The following is a 20,904-nucleotide window of genomic DNA, read 5'->3' as shown; positions in this document are numbered from 1 at the left end:
TCCATATGCATTAACCAAAACAACGAAGCTAAAATAACTAGGAAAGATATAATTCAAAAATAATCACCAACTTATGTCCAAAATAATTACCATGTTCTGCCAGGAATGACCATTTCACAGCTTCCCCGACTGTCATCTTAGATGTACGGTCTTTGTGCTTTTTGCCTTTAAAAATTTTGTATCCTCCTGCGCTTGGACACCGAGAGAGCTTTTAGATACGCAGGCCCACTCAGGCCATAAATAAAAGGGACTTCAAACTTTTAATTGACTTACCATCGTCGTCAATAAGGACCTGTGTAGTTCGTTAGGATGGTGAAGAGGGTTGTAAAACTGCTTTTCTGTTTCTTCTGGGTGTGGTGGCACATGCCCTGTGAGGCTGAAGCCAGCTTGATCCACACAGCCAGTGTGTTCCACATAGATGGTCCCATGCCAGCCAGAGCTACACGGCAAGATTGTCTCAAAAGCTAACTACAAAAACATGCCAATTTGTGGCTCTTTGACTTCTCAGTAGGTGAATGTGTCCGGGTCAGCCCCTCATTCAGAGAAGAAGCTTAGATAGCTTGCCCCACTCCCCACTTCTAGAAAGTATTTGCTCAGAGCTTGGGCTCCATGCTCTCCACTGGCACTCTTGCCACCTTCAGCCAATCTGGCTGCCCTTTGGGGCTCAGCCACAGCCACCTCCTGCCCCAGGACAAGAGACCAATCTCACCCCCCCAGTTTGTGATGGCTACTCTTGGGTGTCAACTTGACTACACTCAGAACTAACCCCCTCCTCCAAATGGATGGACTGCAGTGGGGGTGTCTCCCTTATCCTTTTCTGCAGTGCCTGGAATGGAACTCAAGGCCCTGGGCATGTTAGGCAAGCACTGACTACTGAGTTCTTAGCCCAGCCCTGTCCTTATAACCCTTAATGCCCTTAATCCCACCACCAAGATGGCCGGATACACAATGTCTAGTTAGAGAGGCTCCCCACTTCCCACAAGCGGCACAGGGCCTAACAGGATGAAGTGGCTATGCCAACAAGGGCGAGGCTCCCCCCACTGTCAGGTCAGGCTGTGGGCAGGGCTCCTCACAGCAGACCACATGGGCCCTGTGCATATGTGGGAAAGGAGGGAGCTGTACATCCCTTACTGAATGTTAAATCGTGCCAAAGGGTTTTAAAGGGGCCCTTGGGAAGTCAAGCAAGAGTGGCAGTCAGCTCAGGTGTGCTCCTAGGTAACACGGTTGGTGGCCCGCTGGGCCAAACAGTGTGACTCATTTGTGAACTGTGGTGTCCTTTGGCTTTGAAGAACTAAGGGATGAGACGGTAGGAACTTCTTTCTTGCTGAAGTCTCCTGCGGACTCATCTGCTTTACTAAGTGTAACTTAAGAAAGTAGGAGCTTAGATACAAATATTCTAAAGTTTGTCTGTCTGGGGGTTGGGGATTTAGCTCAGTAGTAGAGCGCTTGCCTAGGAAGCGCAAGGCCCTGGGTTCGGTCCCCAGCTCTGAAAAAAAGAACCAAAAAAACAAAAAGTTTGTCTGTCTGTCTATCTATCTATCAATCTATCTATCCATCTACTATCCATCCACCTATCTATCTATCCATCTATCTGTCTATCCATGTTTATCTATCCATTTATCCATCCATCCATGTATCCATCCATCTATCAATCTATCATCTACCTATCGTCTATCTATCCATCCACCATCTACCTATCATCTATCTACCTACCTACTATCTATCTATCTATCCATCTGTCTGTCATCTATCCATCTATCCATCCATTTATCATCTGTCTATCCATCTATCATCTATCCAGCCATCCATCTATCCATCCGTCTATCTATTCTATCCATCCATCAATCTATCATCTACCTACCTATCGTCTGTCTGTCTGTCTACCTATCTATCTATTATTTAGAGAGATAGAATCTCTCTTCACAGCCCTGGCTGTCCTGGAACTCACTCTAGACCAGGCTGGCCTCAAACTCACAGAGACCCTCCTGCCCCTGCCTCCCAAGAGCCAGGAGTAAAGGTGTGCAGCACCTCCACTCAGCAGATAGACTTTTTAGAAAAAAGTTTAATATACAATCTTTTATTTCTAGGTTAAAAAAAAAAGACTTAAATTATCAGGACATTATTTACAAGATTAACCACCTCCATGTGCGTGAGGTGTTGGGGTGGGCCTTGTACATGCTAGGCAAACCCTGAGCCTAGGGTAGTCACATTTAAGTCATCACACTGGGCATGAAGGGGACACCGAGGGCCCCTCTTTGTGCCAGGCTGGGATGCCTGGGACAACTCATTTTCCAGAGTGAAGCCGAGGAACCAGTCTTCTGACGGCCAGAGCAGCTAACACTGAAGAAAGAACCTCAGGCCTGTAGCCGCGTGGGCTGCCAGTGATGGGACTGACTGTCTTTTAGTGTTTGAGAGGAACCTTTCTTTTCCTGAGATTCCTTTCTGTGGAGTCCTTTTAGATACTTGCAGGATCCAGAAAACTCATAAAGACTAAACAATATACCATCCCCCCTCCCCCGCCCCCCAAGCCGCAGGAGATGTCCCTGGGGCAGTGGCAGTCTCTAGAAGCTGCCCTGATCACTGTCCTCCGTGTAAGCAGAGACCGTGGCCTGGCTCAGGGTATTTGGAGCACATCATCCTGCTCCTTTTCTGGAGACGAAATGATTGATACGGAGTCCCAGGCCTCATCCTTCGGCGAACCGTCCTTGTCCAAGGCCTCCAGGATGAGCTGATCTGGGTCCTTTAAATACTAGAAAAGGGTAGACGGCCAGCCAGTTACACACAGTCACATACAAGGTTTCTAGTTGAACTCAGTGTAGTCATAATTAGCACAACCTTACTTTGTCCATCAATGAAATGATACCACCCCCGCCACCAATCATTACTGTGACTGTTGTGATCCTGGGGGGCACAATCTGCTGCCAACACATGCTCAGCCCTGACTTCCAGCATGTGCCTGCCTCTCACGCCTTGGCTCTGTAGCCCTGACTTCCAGCATGTGCCTGCCTCTCACGCCTTGGCTCTGTAGCCCTGACTTCCAGCATGTGCCTGCCTCTCACGCCTTGGCTCTGTAATGGCCCAGGCCTAGGTGTACCTAGAGCAAGGATGCTTGTCCAGAAAGTACAAGGACCTGTGTTCCATCCTCTGTTCATCTGATGAGAGCTGTGAAGGGCAGAACACAGAGAAAGTAGGAATCCCCCTCCCCCTCCCCATCCTCAGCGCCTACTTAGTGGGTTATAAACCTTAAAATATTTAAGAAATGTAACAACATTTAGGTTAGGGTGCTTGCTGCCAAGCCTGACCACCTGAGCTTGGTTCCCAAGACATGTATGATAAATGGAGAGAACTGACTCACAAGAGTTGTCTTCTGACCTGCCCGTGCGCACACACGCACACACACACACACACACACACACACACGCACGCACAGGCGCCCACGCACACCCTGCCCAATAAAATAAAAGAAGTAGTCTTCAGTTTTCATTCAGCTATGTCAGGATAAAGCAGGGAACATCCCTAAGTTCTAGCCCCCACTCCTACCTACACACAACCCCGGACATGTCTGGGTGAGGCTGGGGTCCTCACAGTGAAGAGGGGGGTCTCACAGCCCCCAACTTTCTTTCCCCTTTGCCCTTGGCTATAAACTCAGGATTCCAAGGCTCTGCCCGCAGCTCTTAGAAGTGCAAATGGCCAACAGAAAGAGGAACAGAAGTCACATGTCTGTGGTGTGAAACCCCACACACAGAAGCTGAAACCGCTCTCTACTCTCATGTAACATCAGCAGCCTTTGGTAGTTCTTTACACTTTCCCAAGAAAGTAGACCAAAACCTTAGATTTCTGCCCCAGAGAAACATCATCCAGGACTGGGTGGTAACCCAGGCTCAGTTCCTCTGAGGGCCGTACCCAAGAGGCAGGAGGAGCCCTTAAGCACCATCCGGAACCGTTACTCTCCATGTCAACCCGGGAAACCTTTAAGTCATCTCCCGGATGCCACGTGTTTATACAGACGCTGACCTAACACAGCGTTCATTTTACTACTTAGCTATTCTGTGTGGATGTATGTGTGTGGGCAGAGGACAACACGGGGTGTCAGTTCTCTCCTACCATGTGAGTGTCACAGCGGGTCACTCCTGCGTCTGCGTACTGACCTCTTTTATTTGTTCTGGGATGTCTGGTGGAGCTTGAAACCAGTATTTCACCCGGCTTTGGTATCTGAGGAACAGGATGAAGCAGGCTCCCGTCAGTGCCAGCAGCAACATGAAGATGCCAAAAAGGATCAGGATGACTTGCTGCAGGCTGGTGGAGGCTAAAGATGGTAACAGAAAAGTGAGTGAGCAGCCGTCCATGCCCACGCCTCGTGCCCACGCTGGGCCGTGTTCTTGTCCCAGGAAAACCCACGCCCCGCCCCTGCTCTCTGCCCTCTGCCCTCGACTTAAGCTAGTAATTTTGACCTGAAAACTTCTATTCCAAGGTCAAAACCTGCCCTGCTGTAATACCACAAACGGGAAATTCCACTTCCAAATTCATCCAAGGGGCCACAGTGCAAGCCCAAGTGCGCTTGGAGCAGTGAGTAAAGGGGCCTGCCTATAAGCCTGACAGGCTGGTGTTTCATCTTGCAGACCCAGGTGTGACAGCAGAGGGCAGTGTGCACATCCTCTGCCTGCCCTGTCATAATATCAGTGTCCTCTGACTGCCACTCAAGTGCACTCACACGTACACACATATACATGCACGCACACACACACACAAAGTAAGCAAAAAATACAGTAAAAATCCCATACCACTGTACTAAAAACATTATACAAAACCTCCTTCAGGCTATGCATATAAGGTGTCTATGAAACATAAGGGAATTTTCTGTTCAGATTTAGGCTTCAGCCCTAAGACACCTCATCATGTATACGCAAATATTTTAAAATCTGAAACAAGACGACCACAAATCTGACATACTCCTGGTCCCAAGTGTTGTGGAGTCTGCCCAACACAGCCCTTGCTGCTGCAGACCTAATTCTCCTGTCAGGTCAGAACTTCCAGGGCTGCTCCCGCCACTGGCCACACCACAGCGAGCTATTGTCACTATTTCAAGAGAAGCCTTTGCGAGCAGGTAATGGATAAATGAAGGCATGTCTTACCATCCGCTGTTGTTTCGTGACAAGATACATTGCTCAGGAGCCCGTGCGGTCCGATATTTCTGTTTTTCAAAATCAGTTGGGCCTTGGTTTGTAAACAATATACTCTGAATGGCTTCAAATCATCCAGCACAATGGAGTTGCTCTTGTAAGGGCCTTTAACCTGTGTAGACAGCATGAGAGCCACACAGGTTAGACAGACAGACAGAGCCACGCAGCTTCCAGCTTTTCTAATGACTCCCCAAGTACACAGTGAACACAACCAAATGGTAATAGGACCGTGGGGCTACGAGGACCCATTAAGCCTGAGGCAACCAGAAGGTCACAAATCTTAATTTCTAGTAGTGTGGAAATTTCTTCTGTAAAATTAACGCCTTGGGCTGGGGAGATGGTTTGGTGGGCACAGCATTTGCTGTGTGATCACAAGAAGCTGGGTTCACTCCCTCTGCACCTATGCAAACTGCGGCATGTTGACGTTCCATTTCTCATCTCCACCATTGGGGGGCAGAGACAGGCAGTTCTTGGAGCTTAGTAGCCAGTCAGTCTGGAAGAATGGTGAGCTCTAGGTTCAGGGAGAGAGCCTGTCTCAAAAAACTAAGGTGGAGATCAACAGAGGAGGCCATCTGAAGTCGCCCTCTGGCCTCCACACGCATGGGTGTGTGGAGCTGCATGCAAGCCTGTGTGCACACACACCCTCACATGCAGACAATAAAAGAACCATCTGTATGGTTAGACAAGGGAGAAAAGCATCCTGCAGTGCATCTTTATTCCCAAAGAGTCTCTGAAGTGAATGTGCTAATCCCTTTGTGGTTGAAAGGACAGGCATTCATGTCCTCAGGGGGTAGATGGACTCGACTGCCTCAGGCTGTGTCAGCCCTTCTGTTGGCCACACCTGTCTGGAGGCTGAGACTGATTAAAGCACCTGCCTTGTTCGTGCAGTGTCCCTTTACATGACACTGCAGACCACTGTCACTCAGTCCACACCAGAAGTGGCCCGGGGTGGGGGTAGAGGTGAGGGGTTGACATCAAAGAAGAGAGCAAGGCCACCTGGGCCTTGTCCTGGCATTGCTCCCGTGGTGACAGTAACTTAAATGACATCACAAATCTATTGCCATCTGCCAGGCCTAACTAACTAAATTGTTTGAAAAGAAACAGGTCCCTAGGCCTTCCCAAGGTCCAGGTACAGCAAATCCATCTTACGCAAGGAAGCAGCAAAGTCCATGAAGCAGAAATGGATGACACCAAAGAGGGCTCAGACCCTCCTGGCAGAGGAGGGCTCAGGGCTCAAGCTCTAGGAGACACCGGTGACCCGAGTCTTCCATCTCACGTGGCAATCTTTCTTCTTTCTTCTAAGAAACTCTAGGGGGCTGGAGAGATGGCTCAGCGGTTAAGAGCACTGACTCTTCCGGAGGTCCTGAGTTCAATTCCCAGCAACCACATGGTGGCTCACAACCATCTGTAATGACATCTGATGCCCTCTTCAGGTGTGTCTGAAAACAGCTACAGTGTACTCACATACATAAAATAAATCTTAAAAAAAAAAGAAACTCTTAAAGAGAGAAAAAAAAAACATAAACGAAAAAGAAAGAGTCCTTGCCTTTTGGGTTTCTGTCTTTTCCCAGTAGTGGACAAAATACTGAAAAGATGCCTCCTGGACCACGTCAAAGGGAGGGGAGAAGTGTATGACGAGGGAGCCTTTCCCTGGGGTCACCGAGATGTTTTTTGGAGGTCCAACAGTAACTGAAATAGAATCACAAAGACTTCACATGAGTGACACACAGACGCCCATGTACACTGTGAATGCCTATTAAACCCAATACACATCTGCACTGTGTGTACACACACATTTAACTTACACAGGCAACCAGCTCCACTCAGATTCCCATTCTGAATATGAGGTTTACCGGGGAGCCAGCATCCAAGCAGAAGGAAAGGCCCTTGTAGAACCCACGGAGTGTTGGCAGGTGCAGGATTGGCCCTGCTGAAAGGCCCTCTGAGCCAGAATCTATTAGAGCTACATGGAGTTGTTTCCTGGTCCCCATCAGGGAGGGGCACGCAGCCCACCTCAAGGGTTTGGCCCTGCACAAGGCATTGAAGATGTTCTAGCTGAGGTGCTGTTTCTCAGCTGGGAGTCATCTGACTGTAAGCAAAGCTTCTAGAATCACCACAGGCATCAGAATCCCAGAGAAACAGAACAGAAACTTAAGGTGGAGGGAAGTTTTCATTCAGGGTGGAAAGGAAGTGCAAGGTTTGAAATTTGCAGACAGGTGGGCTTGGATCTGGAGAGTATCATGTGAAGCGAGGGACTGAACTCAGAGAGAAAAGACACTGCATGTTGCCCTCATACGAGGATCCCAGTCTCCCGTGTTCATGTGTAAACTATACATGTTACATGTAGGTAAACAGGACTAAGTATAGGCGTAGTGTAACATTTACCGTATTGTTGGGTTTTTCTTTCACTGTTGATCTTTTGAGACAGGATCTCTCAGTGTGTGGCTCTGTCTAGCTTGGAACTCGCTCTGTAGACCAGGCTGGCTTTGAACTCACAGACATCTGCCTGACTCTACCTCCCAAGTGCCGTGATTAAAGGTGTGCGCCACCCTGAACCCCCAGCTCACTTTTAAATAAGCTGGCACTTTAATGGTTCTGGATTATTGGGAGGGGGTGGGGTTATTTGTTTATTAACTTATTTATCTTTATTTTCAATTTTCTGTCACATTTTTGCTGTGGTAGTGATAACAGTAAAATCTGCCGTGCTACCCAGGATTACATGTCTTTAAAAAAAAAAAAAAAAAAAAAACCCTAGCCAAAAATACTGTACCTGCTTACTAGAGCATGAACTATCTAGACAGTGGTCACTTCTGTTGTCTGATACTTTGAATTCACGCATGCGTGTGTATGTGTGTGTGCATGCTCGTGTGTATGTGTGTGTGTGTGTGTGTGTGTGTGTGTGTGTGTGTTTGTGTGTGTGCATGTGCGTGCGTCTGTTTGGGGGCTCAGCAGTACAGCATCTGCCTGGGAGGTAACAGGTCCTTGCTTCCTAGCACCACATCAAGAAAACAAACAAACAAAAACAACAACAACAACAACAACAAAAAATGGCTGTAACTGTCTTCCCATAAAACACTGTTTACAATAATAGGCGTGGCATCAAATTTAGAGTCCCAGAGCCTATTCCTTTAGCATCAGCCTGAGGGTCAGTGGTCTCGGACAACCTTACCACTTGTCTCTGGCATATTAGGATGAGGACCAGGACCAAAGCCGTGGGTTCAATTCTGACCACCAAAGAGGCACACAGAGAAAACCTGGGCCTGTGACACTTGTTTTTAAAGTTGTGTCTTCTTTATTTATCTGTGTGTGGGTGTGGGTGCAGGAGGAGGCCAGGAAAGGGAGCTGGATGGCTGGAGCTGGAGTTTCAGGCAGTTGTGAGCTCCCCAGTTTGGGTGCTGGGAACAAGAGCCAGAGGAGCTCTTACTAGCCGAGTCGCTTCTCCAGCCCCTGTACAGCTTTCTCCCCAAGTTCTTACCATTCTCATAGTGTTGAAATGGATCCAGCTTCACCCAGTGGGAAGTGTGCTTTCCGAGCCTGGCTCGCACGCGCAGGAAGACTGTGTATGAGTATGGGAAAACCTTCAAGCGGCCGCCTCCTGTGAAGTCACATTTCGTCTCTGCGATGTCCGTACAGTTCGGCTCCCGCAGCCTATGCCAAGAGCCATCGACGCTGGGAAAGCAAGCAAGATCTCAATTCACAGAATCCTCTCTTCATGCCTAACACGGTTCTCTAGAGACACCGACTTCTCCAAAGGATTGGCACCCGCTCATCCTTTCGGCCAAGGTCAAGTCCAGACACTCTTGACCAGATTAATTCATATGCCACGCCCACTCAGGTGTTCAATGCTCTCGGGATGTGCACAAAGAGAGAAGACCAGTATGGCCAATTTTTTTTTTTTTTGGTTCTTTTTTTCGGAGCTGGGGACCGAACCCAGGGCCTTGCGCTTCCTAGGTAAGCGCTCTACCACTGAGCTAAATCCCCAACCCCATGGCCAATTTTTAAAATGTGTTGTCACTTACCCCTCCCCCCCAGCCCCCATCTGGTACCCATCGACAGTGATTCTCTATTTCTCTTCAACTTGAAGCCCCGGTCAGAGCCAGTGACTGAGGTGCTGTCTGTCTCAGCTCCCTCATCCTGAACGGAACCATACCCTATGAATGTGAACGACTGGAACCATACCCTATGAATGTGAACGACTGGTCTCTTGTGGCTGCTGTTATGGTAGGTCCATTCAAGATATACACTATACCAGCTTCCTCTAAAGCTTTAAGATTCTGTCTTTTATTTTTATGTGCATTTGTGTGCTGGGACTAAACGTGTGAGCCACCACCACCCATCTCGGAACAATTTTTAAGAACGTTTCTCAGAAGACAGACTTATGGGGGGATAGGGGTTCTGAGGGAAGGGATGGATCCCTTTGCATATAGAGGACAATAATACAGTGATTTTGGCTGCATTTAAATGAAGGATGAAATGAACACAGCTCAGTCATACAGTCCGTCGAGCTCTGCCCAGTCAGTCGGTCTAAGCTTTACTAATAGCAGTCATCCAGGCTTCCATGCTGTGGCCACAAGCTTTTCCACCTGGCCTCTCTGTCCCGGAATAAAGACTCAGAGACTTTCGTATGAATAAATGCCTAGGCTGAAAGCTCTGGCTCACTCCCTTCTAGCTCGTGCCTTATATATCCCGTTTATTCTATTCTATGAGTGCCACACAACTGGTTACCTCTCCCACCTCCAGCGCCTCTGATGAATTACCAGAGTTCCACCCTTTTCTATCGGAACTCCCACATATTTCTTGCCACCTTTTGCTAAAAGGCAGTCTGCTTTTCCTTGACCGGTGACGCTTCTACACAGTGCACGAGACAAGAGATTCTCTCTACAGTGTGCACAGGGTCATGCTGGACTTCTGCTTCAGAAATTACCTAAGGCTTTGTGGGAGAGCGTGTGGTCGATGGTGTATTTTAACTGCTAACCTTTTTTTTTTTTTTTAAAGATTTACTTCTTTATTTTATGTGCTGTCTTCAGACACACCAGAAGAGGGCATCAGATCCCATTACAGATGGTTGTGAGCCACCAAGTGGTTGCTGGGAATTGAACTCGGGTCCTCTGGAAGAGCAGTCAGTGAGCCATCTCTCCAGCCCTAACTGCTAACTTGACACAGCCTAGACGCTCCTGTGGATTTGGCTTTGCTACCAAGACCTTAAAAAGCTTCATGTACAATGCCAGTTCTGCTTGACCACAGACAAACATAGTTCTTAAGTCTTAGTCTCAAAATAAGTTAAAAACAAAAAAAACAAAAAACCAAAAACCTCAAACAAGGAAACTGATTTTAAGCCAAACAAAAACAAAGCCCTCTTGCCCTCACCAGAGCCACGGCAGAATGGGTGGGGGTGGAGGACCAGCCTGCTCTAGTTTTTACCAATGCTTCTTTTACTAAAACCAACCTCAACCTCTGATAAAAAGATACAAAATGTTTACCAAAAAGAAAGAAAGGAAGGGGGCTGGGGAAGTGGCTGTTGTTAAACTGCCTGCCTGGTTCAGACCCTCAGCATCCAAGCGAACCTGTAAAACCCCAGTGTCACGGGCACAGGCAAGCATGGAGGAGAAACAGGAAGATCCCGACTCTGCCTATCTAGCTGAATTGGAGTTCCGGGTTCACTGAGAGACTGTCTCAAAAAAGGGGGGCAGTGGGACTAAGGAAGGCACTTTGCCATGCTCTCTGGCTTCCACATGCCTGTGTGCGTACGTGAATTTGTGTGTGTGTATGTGTGTGAGAGAGGTTTGCACACGCTTGTGTACACACCCACCTGCCCCACAAACAAACAAAAATCCCTAGAGTCAAACAAGTCAGACTATACTACAAAGCTCTGTGGTGAAAGGAAGCCTTTTAAAGAAAGCACAGAGGACAGTGACACAGGCCTGGGATCTCAGCTACCCCTTGGAGACTGAGGTGGGAGGCTCGCTAGTTCCAGGGCTATCTGAGCAGAATGGGAATGCTTCTCTCAAAACAAACTGGTAATTTGTTTACTACCATGAGCCTAGTGATTTCACCGTAATCTTCAACTAACTTACAGGACCCAAAAAACCAAAAACAAAACCGTTTCACTGAGCCCAGTTTCTTAGCGAATACTTCTTTGTAAATCGAGTGGTGGCCACAGATGAGAAACACAGAACGGAGGTGAGAGGCAGAACAAAGAGTGTGAACACTCCATTATTCAGAACAGAAAACCAGGTGAGAAACTGAGAACTCATTGTAGTGCGCCCGAATACATCCCTAAGTGGGCTCACTTTGGACGCTGAGGTTTTAAACCCGAAAGTCACCTCTTGCCTTCCCAGGGCGGAAGTGGACCCTTGCTCTGTTCAGAACAAAGGGATTAACTTTCACCCCTAAAGGAGGTCCCAGCAGCCAGTGTTCTCTGACAGCCAGACTTAAATCCACCGCTGATGAGCAGGAGGAGGTGACTGAAATCTCTGTCTTTGAACCTTTCAAATGTGCAGGAGGTTTCACCACAGTCGTGCTGAGAGCCCTAGTCAGGATCTGACTCCAGGCTTCCATCCAACCTCCCACAAAGGTCCCAGACCCACAGAGCATCCACTTACTAGCTGTACTCCACCTGGTAGACCACTGGTCTCGTGTCGTTGCTGGAGGGCGAAGGCTCCCAGCTTAGCATCTGCTCGTCATTGTACAGGTGAAGCTTCAGCTTCCTAGGGGCAGCAAGCTGGGACAAGGAGTCTTGGGAGGAACAGGGAAGGAGAGGAGGAATGGGTGGGAGAGAAGAGGGAAATCCAGAATTACAAAAACAAACAAACAAAAAACCCTTTCGGTGCCCATTATGAAAACCATTTATTTAACACAGCTCTGGTTGCAGTTTGGTTCTGGGATGGGCGTGCCTGTTCTCCCTGTCGCACCCTCTGGGCCTGATTGTAAGGAGGGCACTGTGGAAGACATATTTTAGGTTACCCTCTAGGTGGTGGTAACCACAGCCTTTCTACACTGGGTGACTACACTGGGTTCCTACATATACCACGTGAGACACTTGACTGCGGGCTGCCCAGGACTCCATCTTTCTGCAGTCAATAGTAGAGCACCCCCAAGGCCCTGGGTTCGGTCCCCAGCTCCGAAAAAAAGAACCAAAAAAAAAATAGTAGAGCACCCCAAAGAATGGGCATCTCCTAGGCCCAGGTGGGGTCCCAAGGTGACGCTGCATGTATGTGTTGATGCAGATGCCCCAGATCAGATAGGCAACTCCCAAAGGCGCTTGACATGAGGGCAAGAGCACACACCATCTGCTTCTCGAAAACTCTCAGCATCTCATCGCTGAGATCTAAATAACTCTCTGAATCCCAGCTTCGAAGCCACAGTGGAAATGTGTACACTTTTAAATTGCCTCCCCGCCCTGAGAGCCACAAGTCACAAAAGACCGTGTTCCCTGGAGGCAGCAGACTTCCCAAAGAGACCAGCTCCAACCATCCTGTCAGGCGGATCCTTTAGAGACTGAAAACACTGGAACCTTCTCTCAGAAGGGAAATCGTTGTTACTCTTTCTTTGATCGAAAGATTAATGAGAAATATTCAGAAGGTGGGAAGAAAAACAGGCTCCAGAGTTCAATGCAGGAAACCCAAACCACATGTTTTCAGGGAGTCCTTCAAAGCCAGAAGAAGGGTGCGGAGGAGCCTCCAGCCCCCGCAGCATGGTGTACCGCCACCAGCTGCAGACACCTGTCTATCCAGACTGCCCAGCGCCTCCACCTCTGTGACCTCTGGCTGCTCAACACTGCTAACCATTGACACAGGCCTCAGGGGAGCAGGCGGTCCAAGCCAGATGTCTGAAGCAGCAAGGCAGAGGGCAGGCCCGGTCAGCTCACTGAGGGCCTGGGGGAAGCCAGGCGCCCATGGACAAATCTGAAACGGCTTTTCCTGCCTGCATTGGGTTTCTGTCCCAGCTGTAGCATTTCCCAACTGAGTCGTAGCATCTCATCTACTTCACCTCATTATCATTTATTGTCACTCCGAGATCAGGTGTGTGAAACAGGCCTAGGGTGGAGATGGCGGCAGGGGCCCTGTTCCTTCTGGAGTCACCCAGAGAAAAACCCAGGGCTCCTCCTGTTTTGTGCTCCGGAAGCTACGCATTCTTTGGCTTGTGGCCCCTTTCTCTGCCTTGCGTTGCCCTCTCTCTGGTTCAATTTCATGGCTCCTTACTCTATCTCTCAAGGACCCCAGCAATGACTGTGAGTCTGTGTAGCTCAGAATCCAGGATCATCCCCAGTCAGGGTCTTCACCTCAGTCAGACCTGCAAAGCCCCTTTTGTCAGGTCATGTATCCCAAAGGTCCGGAGATCAGTGCCTGAACATCTTCTAAAGGACAATATTCTGCCTAACACCCCTCCCCTCACCATCGCTCGTGCCTCTGGAGGAACTGGAAGGAATACCTTCTTCCTCTGCCGGGTCCCTATTCTCACAATCGAGAGGAACACTAGGGACCAAGTTAGAAAGAAACTTACTCTAACCACGAGTGGAAGAGCTATTCAGTTCTCAGATACAAAAGGAACTCAGGACAAATGACTAATCCTGGTGCCTAGTAACATTAACATACCAAGTGTCTGCTGCCTCCAGGCCCACTCAGGACCTGCGGCTCCCCTCAGCTCTTCTCACCTGAGTATCCTAAACTCCAGCTCACCGGCTTCTCCCCCTGCTTCTCATTCCTAGGTGATCCTGACATTTGGGCCATGTGCTTTCTCTGGCCTCTTTTGCCTTCCTTACTCTCGTCTCCAGGGCCTGGTCTGCTGGTCATGTTGAGCTACAATTTCCCTGCTCCGGATGCCTCCACATGCTGTATTCTCCCTCAGATCTCCTTCCCCTCAACCTTCCTTGGAGCCATCCCTGTCTTTGCTTTATATACACGTCAGGCCTGGGGCTGGAGCTCAGTGGGACACACTTCAAAGCCCTGGGTTGGATGCCCAACACACAACAAAAAGCTAACCTGGCAAGACAGAGTTTTCGGACTGGCTCTAAGGGAAGCCTCACACAGCACGGCTTTGTCTCTGCCTCCTCCACCGGGAGTTTCTTGGGAACCTTATCTAATCTTACTCCCTGAAGAAAATGAGTCTCAGAACTGTGGACTCCACAGGGAAGTGCTAGACGGTCCGGCATACCATAAAGCACTCTCCCAGGCAGCCCTCTCCACATTCTGGATTGCCTGTCCTGGAACCTCACCCTCTTCACTCTAACCCCTCGCTGCCCCCTGGGAAACAGCACACACTGTACTTGGGACCTTGCTCTGCTGCTCCCTCTCCAGGGAGCCTCCCTGCCTGGGTCTGTTGAGACCCAGCCCTGGGGTAAACCTGGTATAAACCTGCTTGCACCTCCACCCTCTTCCTCTGATTTTACTCCTGAGTGTGATTCACACTGGAGTCCTTCAGAGGGCGGACTTTACACATAGATACTCTGGGCTCCTCGTTAGTGTCTTGTGTTTGCCTCCAGATAAGGCATTTGGGTCTCGAGAGAGGGATTAGTCACAGTGCGTTCTCAATACAGTCTTTCTGCGGAAGGAAGGAGTGAGTTCGGGTGCTGGGTAGGTGTGTCCCACCACTCTGGGCTCTGCTCATATTTCAGTCACTCCTCAGTGCCACACAGATACGTTGAAGAACTGGGTGGGTGGGGAACGCCTGTTGAAAATGAGAAAAGTGGGGCTGAAGAGATGGCTCAGCGGTTAAGAGCACTGACTGCTCTTGCAGAGGTCCTGAGTTCAATTCCCAGCAACCACATGGTGGCTCACAAACACCTGTAATGGGATCTGATGCCCTCTTCTGGTGTGTCTGAAGACAGCGACAGTGTACTTATATACATAAAATAAATCTTTAAGAAGAGAAAAGCTGAGATGCTGTGGGATTCAGGAGTGCTTTCTCTCTGGAAGATGTGGAGAATGAGCACTGCACTGACAGACAGCTGTCAACCATGGAAAAAACAGCAGAACCCATGCAAGGCCCAGGCGCCCTCCTCCTCGCTTTCTTTGTGTTTGGCCCGTGGTTTTATCTCATGTCACAGACCATGGCAGGTGTGCTGACCTTCTCTGGATGGTTCTAAAGACTTCTGTACCTTTTGAGTCGCTGGGACCAGACTACCTGGCAGAATTTGGCTAACGATTGCAGTAGATCTCTGTCCATCCTCGCAGGGAAGGCATGCGTGTAGAAAAGCTGCCTTTGGTAAGTGGAGTGTGTGGCCACACACCTATCCTGTCCTTAGGAATCTATCAAGTCTCAAGTGTCTGGATCCCAGGACATCCTGGGGTGAGGCAGGAGGGCAGTGTATGGGGCTGAGGTGCAGGGAGCACGTTCATGCAGACTACACCCAGTTAGCTCTTATCATTAGTGGTTTGTGACTCAGAGGCCACAGGCACACGCATGGAGAATGACAAAGCTTTGCTCAGTCCCCTAGCATCTGGGAGCTTTTGCCTCATAGGAGGTGCAGTGTCTTTAAAGCGCTGGTGTCCACACATGGGGGCCACGTTAGTTTGCTATTGTTTCTGCAGCCATTGATCCAAAACTTAGTGGCTGAAAACAAACTTTATCTTACAGTGCTCCAGGCCAGAGAGCAGCATGTGTTTCAGGGACAAAGGTCATGATCCTAGGAGCAGCAGGTGGAAGAACCTACCTTGGCTAGATTCTACTGAAACGGTCTCCCTTGTGATTACACTGGATGTAACCCAGATACGCCAAAATAGACTGCCAGTTTTAAGATCATCTGACTGGGAACAGTCACTTCTCATGGAACCTAACAGTCACAGGACACAGGCATCTTGAGGAAGAAGGTGTGCTGATCTGTGACAGGTCTGAGCCACTGAATATTGTGCCAGCCTGCAGCTCCTGCAAACTCTCTGGAACCAGCTCTCATTACTTGAGAGGCAGCCATAGGGAACTGGGAACTAAGAAGCCATCTTTACTTTGTGTGTTTGTGTGTGTGTGTGTGCGTGTGTGTGTGTGTGTGTGTGTGTGTGTGTGTGTGTGTGTTCTCTCTTGCTACCATGTAGATCCTAGATTTCAGAGTTAAGTCAAGAATGTTGGTAGTAAGCATCTCTCTTTCCAACCATCCCCCAAAAGCTATCTTAAACCCCTAATTAATCACATCTTTAAAAACAGAAACACAAGATAGACTATGCTATCTGGCTTTGCCTTTCACTTTTTAAAAAGATTTATTCATTATTTTTATTTATGTGTGTGTGGGTCTGCCTGCATGGGGCTATGTGGCTACCATGTGCTCGATGGTGCCATGGAGGGCAGGTGGCGTCTGACCCCCTGATTGGTGGCTCTGAACCGCCTAACGTTGATGCTTGGAACCAAACCCCAGACCTCTGCAGGAGCAGCGAGGGCTCTCCTCCACTCTCCCCATCCTGTTCCCAGGAAGCTTCTGTCGGCAGCACTGACAGCAAATGCTGCTGCCCTAAGTGGGTCTAGTTAGGGGATGGAGATGTCCTCCACAGGCTCACTGGGTCTCCAGTCTGTGGAGCTATTTTGAGGGCAGTGGAACCTGTGAGTGCAGGGCCTTCGTGGAAGGAACAGATCAGCAGAGACGGGTCTTTGAAGGTTATACCCATTCCCTGGTTCTAGCCTCTCCCTGCCTCTTGGTCAGCTTCACATGAACCATGCCTGACGCCAATGACCTCACCTCCAGCAACTTAAATGTGACAGGGAAATAAACAGTCCTCACCCCTCAGTCCTAGCCATGAAGTTACTCTTTTTAGTAAATTCCCCAATAGAAAGTGGTTTGGTTTGGTTTTAACCTGGATCATTTGTCTCCTCCTGGGAATAAAATAAGATTAAGAGGGAAAAAATATACATACAGCCCTCAGCAACTTGTCTCAATAAACAGAAGCTAGGATTATCATATATCCAACGACAAGACAGTTTCACCTGAAGAAACAACACCCAAACATTAAATTTCCTAACACTCATTGGTTTGGACATTCCTTCAAGTATATGCACGCACACACACACACACACACACACACAAGAATACAGACAGCAACAGAGAGACAGAGACAGACACACACAGAGAGACACACAGACATACACACAGAGACGGAGAGAGACACACAGACGCACAGAGACACATACACACACATAAACACAAAGACACACACAGACAGACACACAGACAGACACGTACGTATGCATACTCCAACTCCACAGTACAAGGAGCAGTCACAACTACAAGCAGAAGTCTTGACTTGACCCTTCCATGCAGGTCTGAATAACTAAAGAGTCTCATTCATACTGTCAATTATGTTGTTTTTGTCTTGTTTTTCTGATCTATAGCATATGGCTGCCACCCAACAAAGGGAGAAGCACAACTACAGATCGCTAGGGTACAGTATGGTTATGCTATCCTTGACTCCCTGGAAGGGTACAAAATTATAAACGTTCCTTTCAAAGCCTTGTTTCCAGGGGCTGGAGAGATGGTCTACAGAGTCCTAGCATTCGCAAAGCAGCTCGCAACTATTTATAGCTCCAGTTCTGGGAGATCCAATGGCCTCTTTAGGCCTCCGTAGGCACCAGGAACTCAAGTGGTACAGACATACATGCAGGCAAACATCCTTACGTTGTTAAAAAGCAATCTTATGATTCCTGAGGTCCATTCATAACCTATGGAGGGAAATCTTCTCATTACCTGTTGGCCTAAGGGGACTGTTGATATTTTCACTTTGCATTGTGACTAAAAAGCGGTTCTTTAAACATACCCTAGTAAGGTTTTTCTTATCATAAAAGTGTGAAAACTTTGCTTTATTATTTGTTAAAAGAGGGGTATGAGAGCCTAAGAGATTTACAAAAGGCCACTGTTGTAAAAATATCTAAGGCTCCAATTTGTTGTTAATGAGCCACAGGCCACAACTTTGGAATACAATAAAAGTTAATCATTAGGAAAACGTCAGTTGTAAAGTTTCTAAATACGTCTATTGACTTCTGAACTCACAGCTCACAGATATCTCAGACAACTGCAGGCTCTCCTACACTTAACTGTGTGGGTGGGTGTGTCAGACACGGATTGCTTAAGGCAAAATGGGGAACATCAGAGTGAAGCCTTTGCCTGACTGCTGGAGAATAAGTTAACTATGTAAGCGATACATCCTTCTGTGCACCTCTGCCCATAAGGAGACAGGAAACTTAAGGGTCTTTGCTGGGATGTTGACACAGGATCAACCCCTCAACACCATTTCCAATGGGAGGGAACTTCCCAATTCCTGAGCATATTTAACTAATGGCCAAACTTAAAACAAAACAAAAAACAACAACACAGGCCAAGACCGTCTTCGAGTAGCCCAAGCTGGCCCAGTCGGAAACTTCAGGACCCTTCCTCCTCATTCTGAGTTCTGTGTTTTCACAACTCCCGCACTCACTGTAGACTCCAGATACCTAAGCTTTGATATGATCTCTGCATGGGAAAGAATCCAGCAAAACATAATCATGGAGGAACAATGTTTTTGGTCAGTGATGTCTTTCTTTTGTTGGTTTTGATGACTGGCTCATAAACACAGTCAGATGGGGACAAGAGGGGGGAAACTGAATCCAGGTAAAGGGCTTGTGTGAGTGGAGTAGGGTAGAGCTGGGATTAAAAGTGTGGCTCAGCTGACCCCCTGTCTTCATACACTGAGGGGACACGGGCATTTCTGTTCCCCATCTATAAGATCGTGAGGGACTGAGTACCAGGATTTTATACGCCGCCCAGACAGACCAATATTGGTCCTGCCCTTCAGCAGATCTCCCTGGCACCAAGCGGCCAACAACGACCTGGGCTCTCCAGCTCCAGGCCTGGAATTCCCCGTGGTCCACGCCACACTCACTGGAGCTCCTTCTTGGAGATTCCTCCCGGTCCGTCCCCTGCCCGATCGCGATCAACCCGCAGATCGGGAACCGCCGAAGACCCCCACCCTGCGCCGGGTGTAGGCTCCCAGCGGCACCCACGCACCGATGCGACACCCGCCGAAGCCCGGGGAATGGGGGGAGGGGCCTTCTGGGTCGCACCTACCTGGAGAAGACACCGCGGCGCCGAGCCCACAGAGCAACAGCAACGGCAGCCACAGTGGCGGAGGCCGCATGGCCCGGGCGGCCCGGGACCGCGGGGTGGACGCCGCTCAGACTGAAACCGCAGCGGCCATGGCGAGCCGAGCGCCCGCCTCTTCCCAGCCTGGCCGCAGAGCCGCCCGGCGCCCGCCCCTACCGAGCCAGGCCACGCCCCCGCCGGGCCCAGCCACGCCCCCGTTCGACCCACGGGACTTTCCCGGGCGTTCCCAGGAACCGCGGCCCCCGCAGCCCAGCACCCTGCGGCGGTGACCCCGGCCGCACCCCGCCGAGCCGACCTCCAAGGCGTGGCCAGGGACTTTTAGGACCACCGTAGAGAGACCAGCGGACACCCATCCCCACCTCCGACTCCCGTCACGCACGGTTTAAGAACCTGTGCATTTATTTTGAATTCTGTTCTCTTCAATAGCCCGAAAGATCGAGCTAAGCTTTGAACCGTTTTAAGCAGAGGGTAACTTAAGGGAGGACCCTCTAGGCAGTGGTGTCACAGAGAACGAGGAAGAAAAGCTGGAGGAACTTCACTGGTTGCTTAATCATCTGTGGGTTTGGCCCTCTGTGACTGTGAAGCTACGAGGAAGTGACCCCAGAGCCGGACACGGGCAGGCTCCCAGCCTGAGCCTTCCCCAGTGGCAAGCCTGTTGGCAGAGACGTTTACACCTCCGCCACAAAAAAGGGGCAACGAGAGGAATGGTTAGAGGGAGACCCAGAGTCAAAGAAAGGGGTCATCGGAACCCGCAGCTGTTACTCCTAACCGCTGAGGTCTCCGTCTCAGGACGCTGGAGTTGACTTTAAACTGTAATTGAAGCTGGCCTTGAGCTTAAGATCTTTATGCCTGTACCTCCCAGGAGTCAGTTGTGGGCCCTGACACCCTCCCTTGTGCCTATGTGGCTCCTGAAGTTGGCCTGTTATAAAAGTCTGTGATGAAATATCTAGCAAGAATTCAAACTTTGCTTTGAGAATTTCAAGACACAAAAATGTACTTACACACCAAGCGAGAAGAGGAGGGTTTGTGGGGGTCCTTTTCAACAGGATGTGTTGAAAACAGCAAAGGAGAGAAAACCTAACCCCCACAGGCTGTAGATTAGGAATAAGTGTGCCCCTCAGTGTCCCGTGCCCTGCCCCCAGCATGTTTTATTTTTCGTTCGGTAGGTTAAGGAAAAGGATTCAGCTAAAGCCATGGAGGGCTCAGGACCACTGGGCTTTTCAGCCTGCGGTCTTGACCCCAGATGTTAAGTCTTTAGAAGTTCTACTACCCCACTCCACTCCCTACCCCCACCCCACTCCCTACCACACCCCTCTCTAGAATCTCCCTCCTTCAGCACAGTGCTAAAGGGCATTCCTTGGATCTTCACCCCATGCCTCAAGCATACAGCACCCCAAATGCAAGTGGTTCTCTCCTTGCCTCAAGGCAACTTTGTCAGGGCAAGGCCAGGCAGGCGCTGCTGGCATCTACTCCCTTGCCCTTCCTGCCTAGAGGAGCCCTGATGTCGCTGATAGCTGGCTGCCTCTTCTGCTGAGATGTGGCAGGCAAAGACGACAGGAACTCAGCACTCCTGGCATTTCCTGTGAAGGTGTATAGCAGGTGTACTGATTGTGCCATGAGCCTCCATTTCTGTGTTTTCTCTCTTCCCCGTTGGAGTGGGTTTATTGT

The 20,904-nt window shown here is 49.3% G+C and overlaps 1 protein-coding gene and 1 long non-coding RNA gene across 2 annotated transcripts; one reads left to right on the top strand and one right to left on the bottom strand.

The window, feature by feature from the left end:
• Window positions 1-1,108: 1,108 nt before the first annotated feature.
• On the bottom strand, window positions 1,109-19,381 carry Ifngr2 (interferon gamma receptor 2). The gene is made up of 7 exons (NM_001108313.1): window positions 19,201-19,381; window positions 11,783-11,915; window positions 8,656-8,849; window positions 6,727-6,869; window positions 5,133-5,292; window positions 4,149-4,306; window positions 1,109-2,749 (listed from the first exon to the last, which is right to left on the bottom strand). The coding sequence occupies exons 1-7, from the start codon at window positions 19,268-19,270 to the stop codon at window positions 2,615-2,617; spliced, it is 993 nt and encodes a 330-aa protein (NP_001101783.1). The 5' UTR covers window positions 19,271-19,381; the 3' UTR covers window positions 1,109-2,614.
• LOC134481058 (uncharacterized) lies at window positions 4,196-20,185 on the top strand. Its single transcript, XR_010056263.1, has 2 exons — window positions 4,196-4,326; window positions 6,484-20,185. It is a non-coding gene; the product is annotated as an uncharacterized LOC134481058 (long non-coding RNA).
• The last annotated feature ends 719 nt before the right edge of the window (window positions 20,186-20,904 follow it).

This window comes from Rattus norvegicus, chromosome 11 (assembly GCF_036323735.1).
Source record: "Rattus norvegicus strain BN/NHsdMcwi chromosome 11, GRCr8, whole genome shotgun sequence".
Lineage (NCBI taxonomy): Eukaryota > Metazoa > Chordata > Mammalia > Rodentia > Muridae > Rattus > Rattus norvegicus.
This window is presented reverse-complemented; position numbering and strand designations above follow the sequence as displayed.

Coding starts and splice junctions, on each gene's coding strand:
- Ifngr2 (NM_001108313.1), bottom strand. CDS start 19,270: ATGCGGCCTCCGCCACTGTGGCTGCCGTTGCTGTTGCTCTGTGGGCTC. Junction 5,293..6,726: donor AAAAGACAGAAACCCAAAAG/GCAAGGACTCTT, acceptor CTGTCTACACAG/GTTAAAGGCCCTTACAAGAG. Junction 4,307..5,132: donor TCACGAAACAACAGCGGATG/GTAAGACATGCC, acceptor TACCATCTTTAG/CCTCCACCAGCCTGCAGCAA.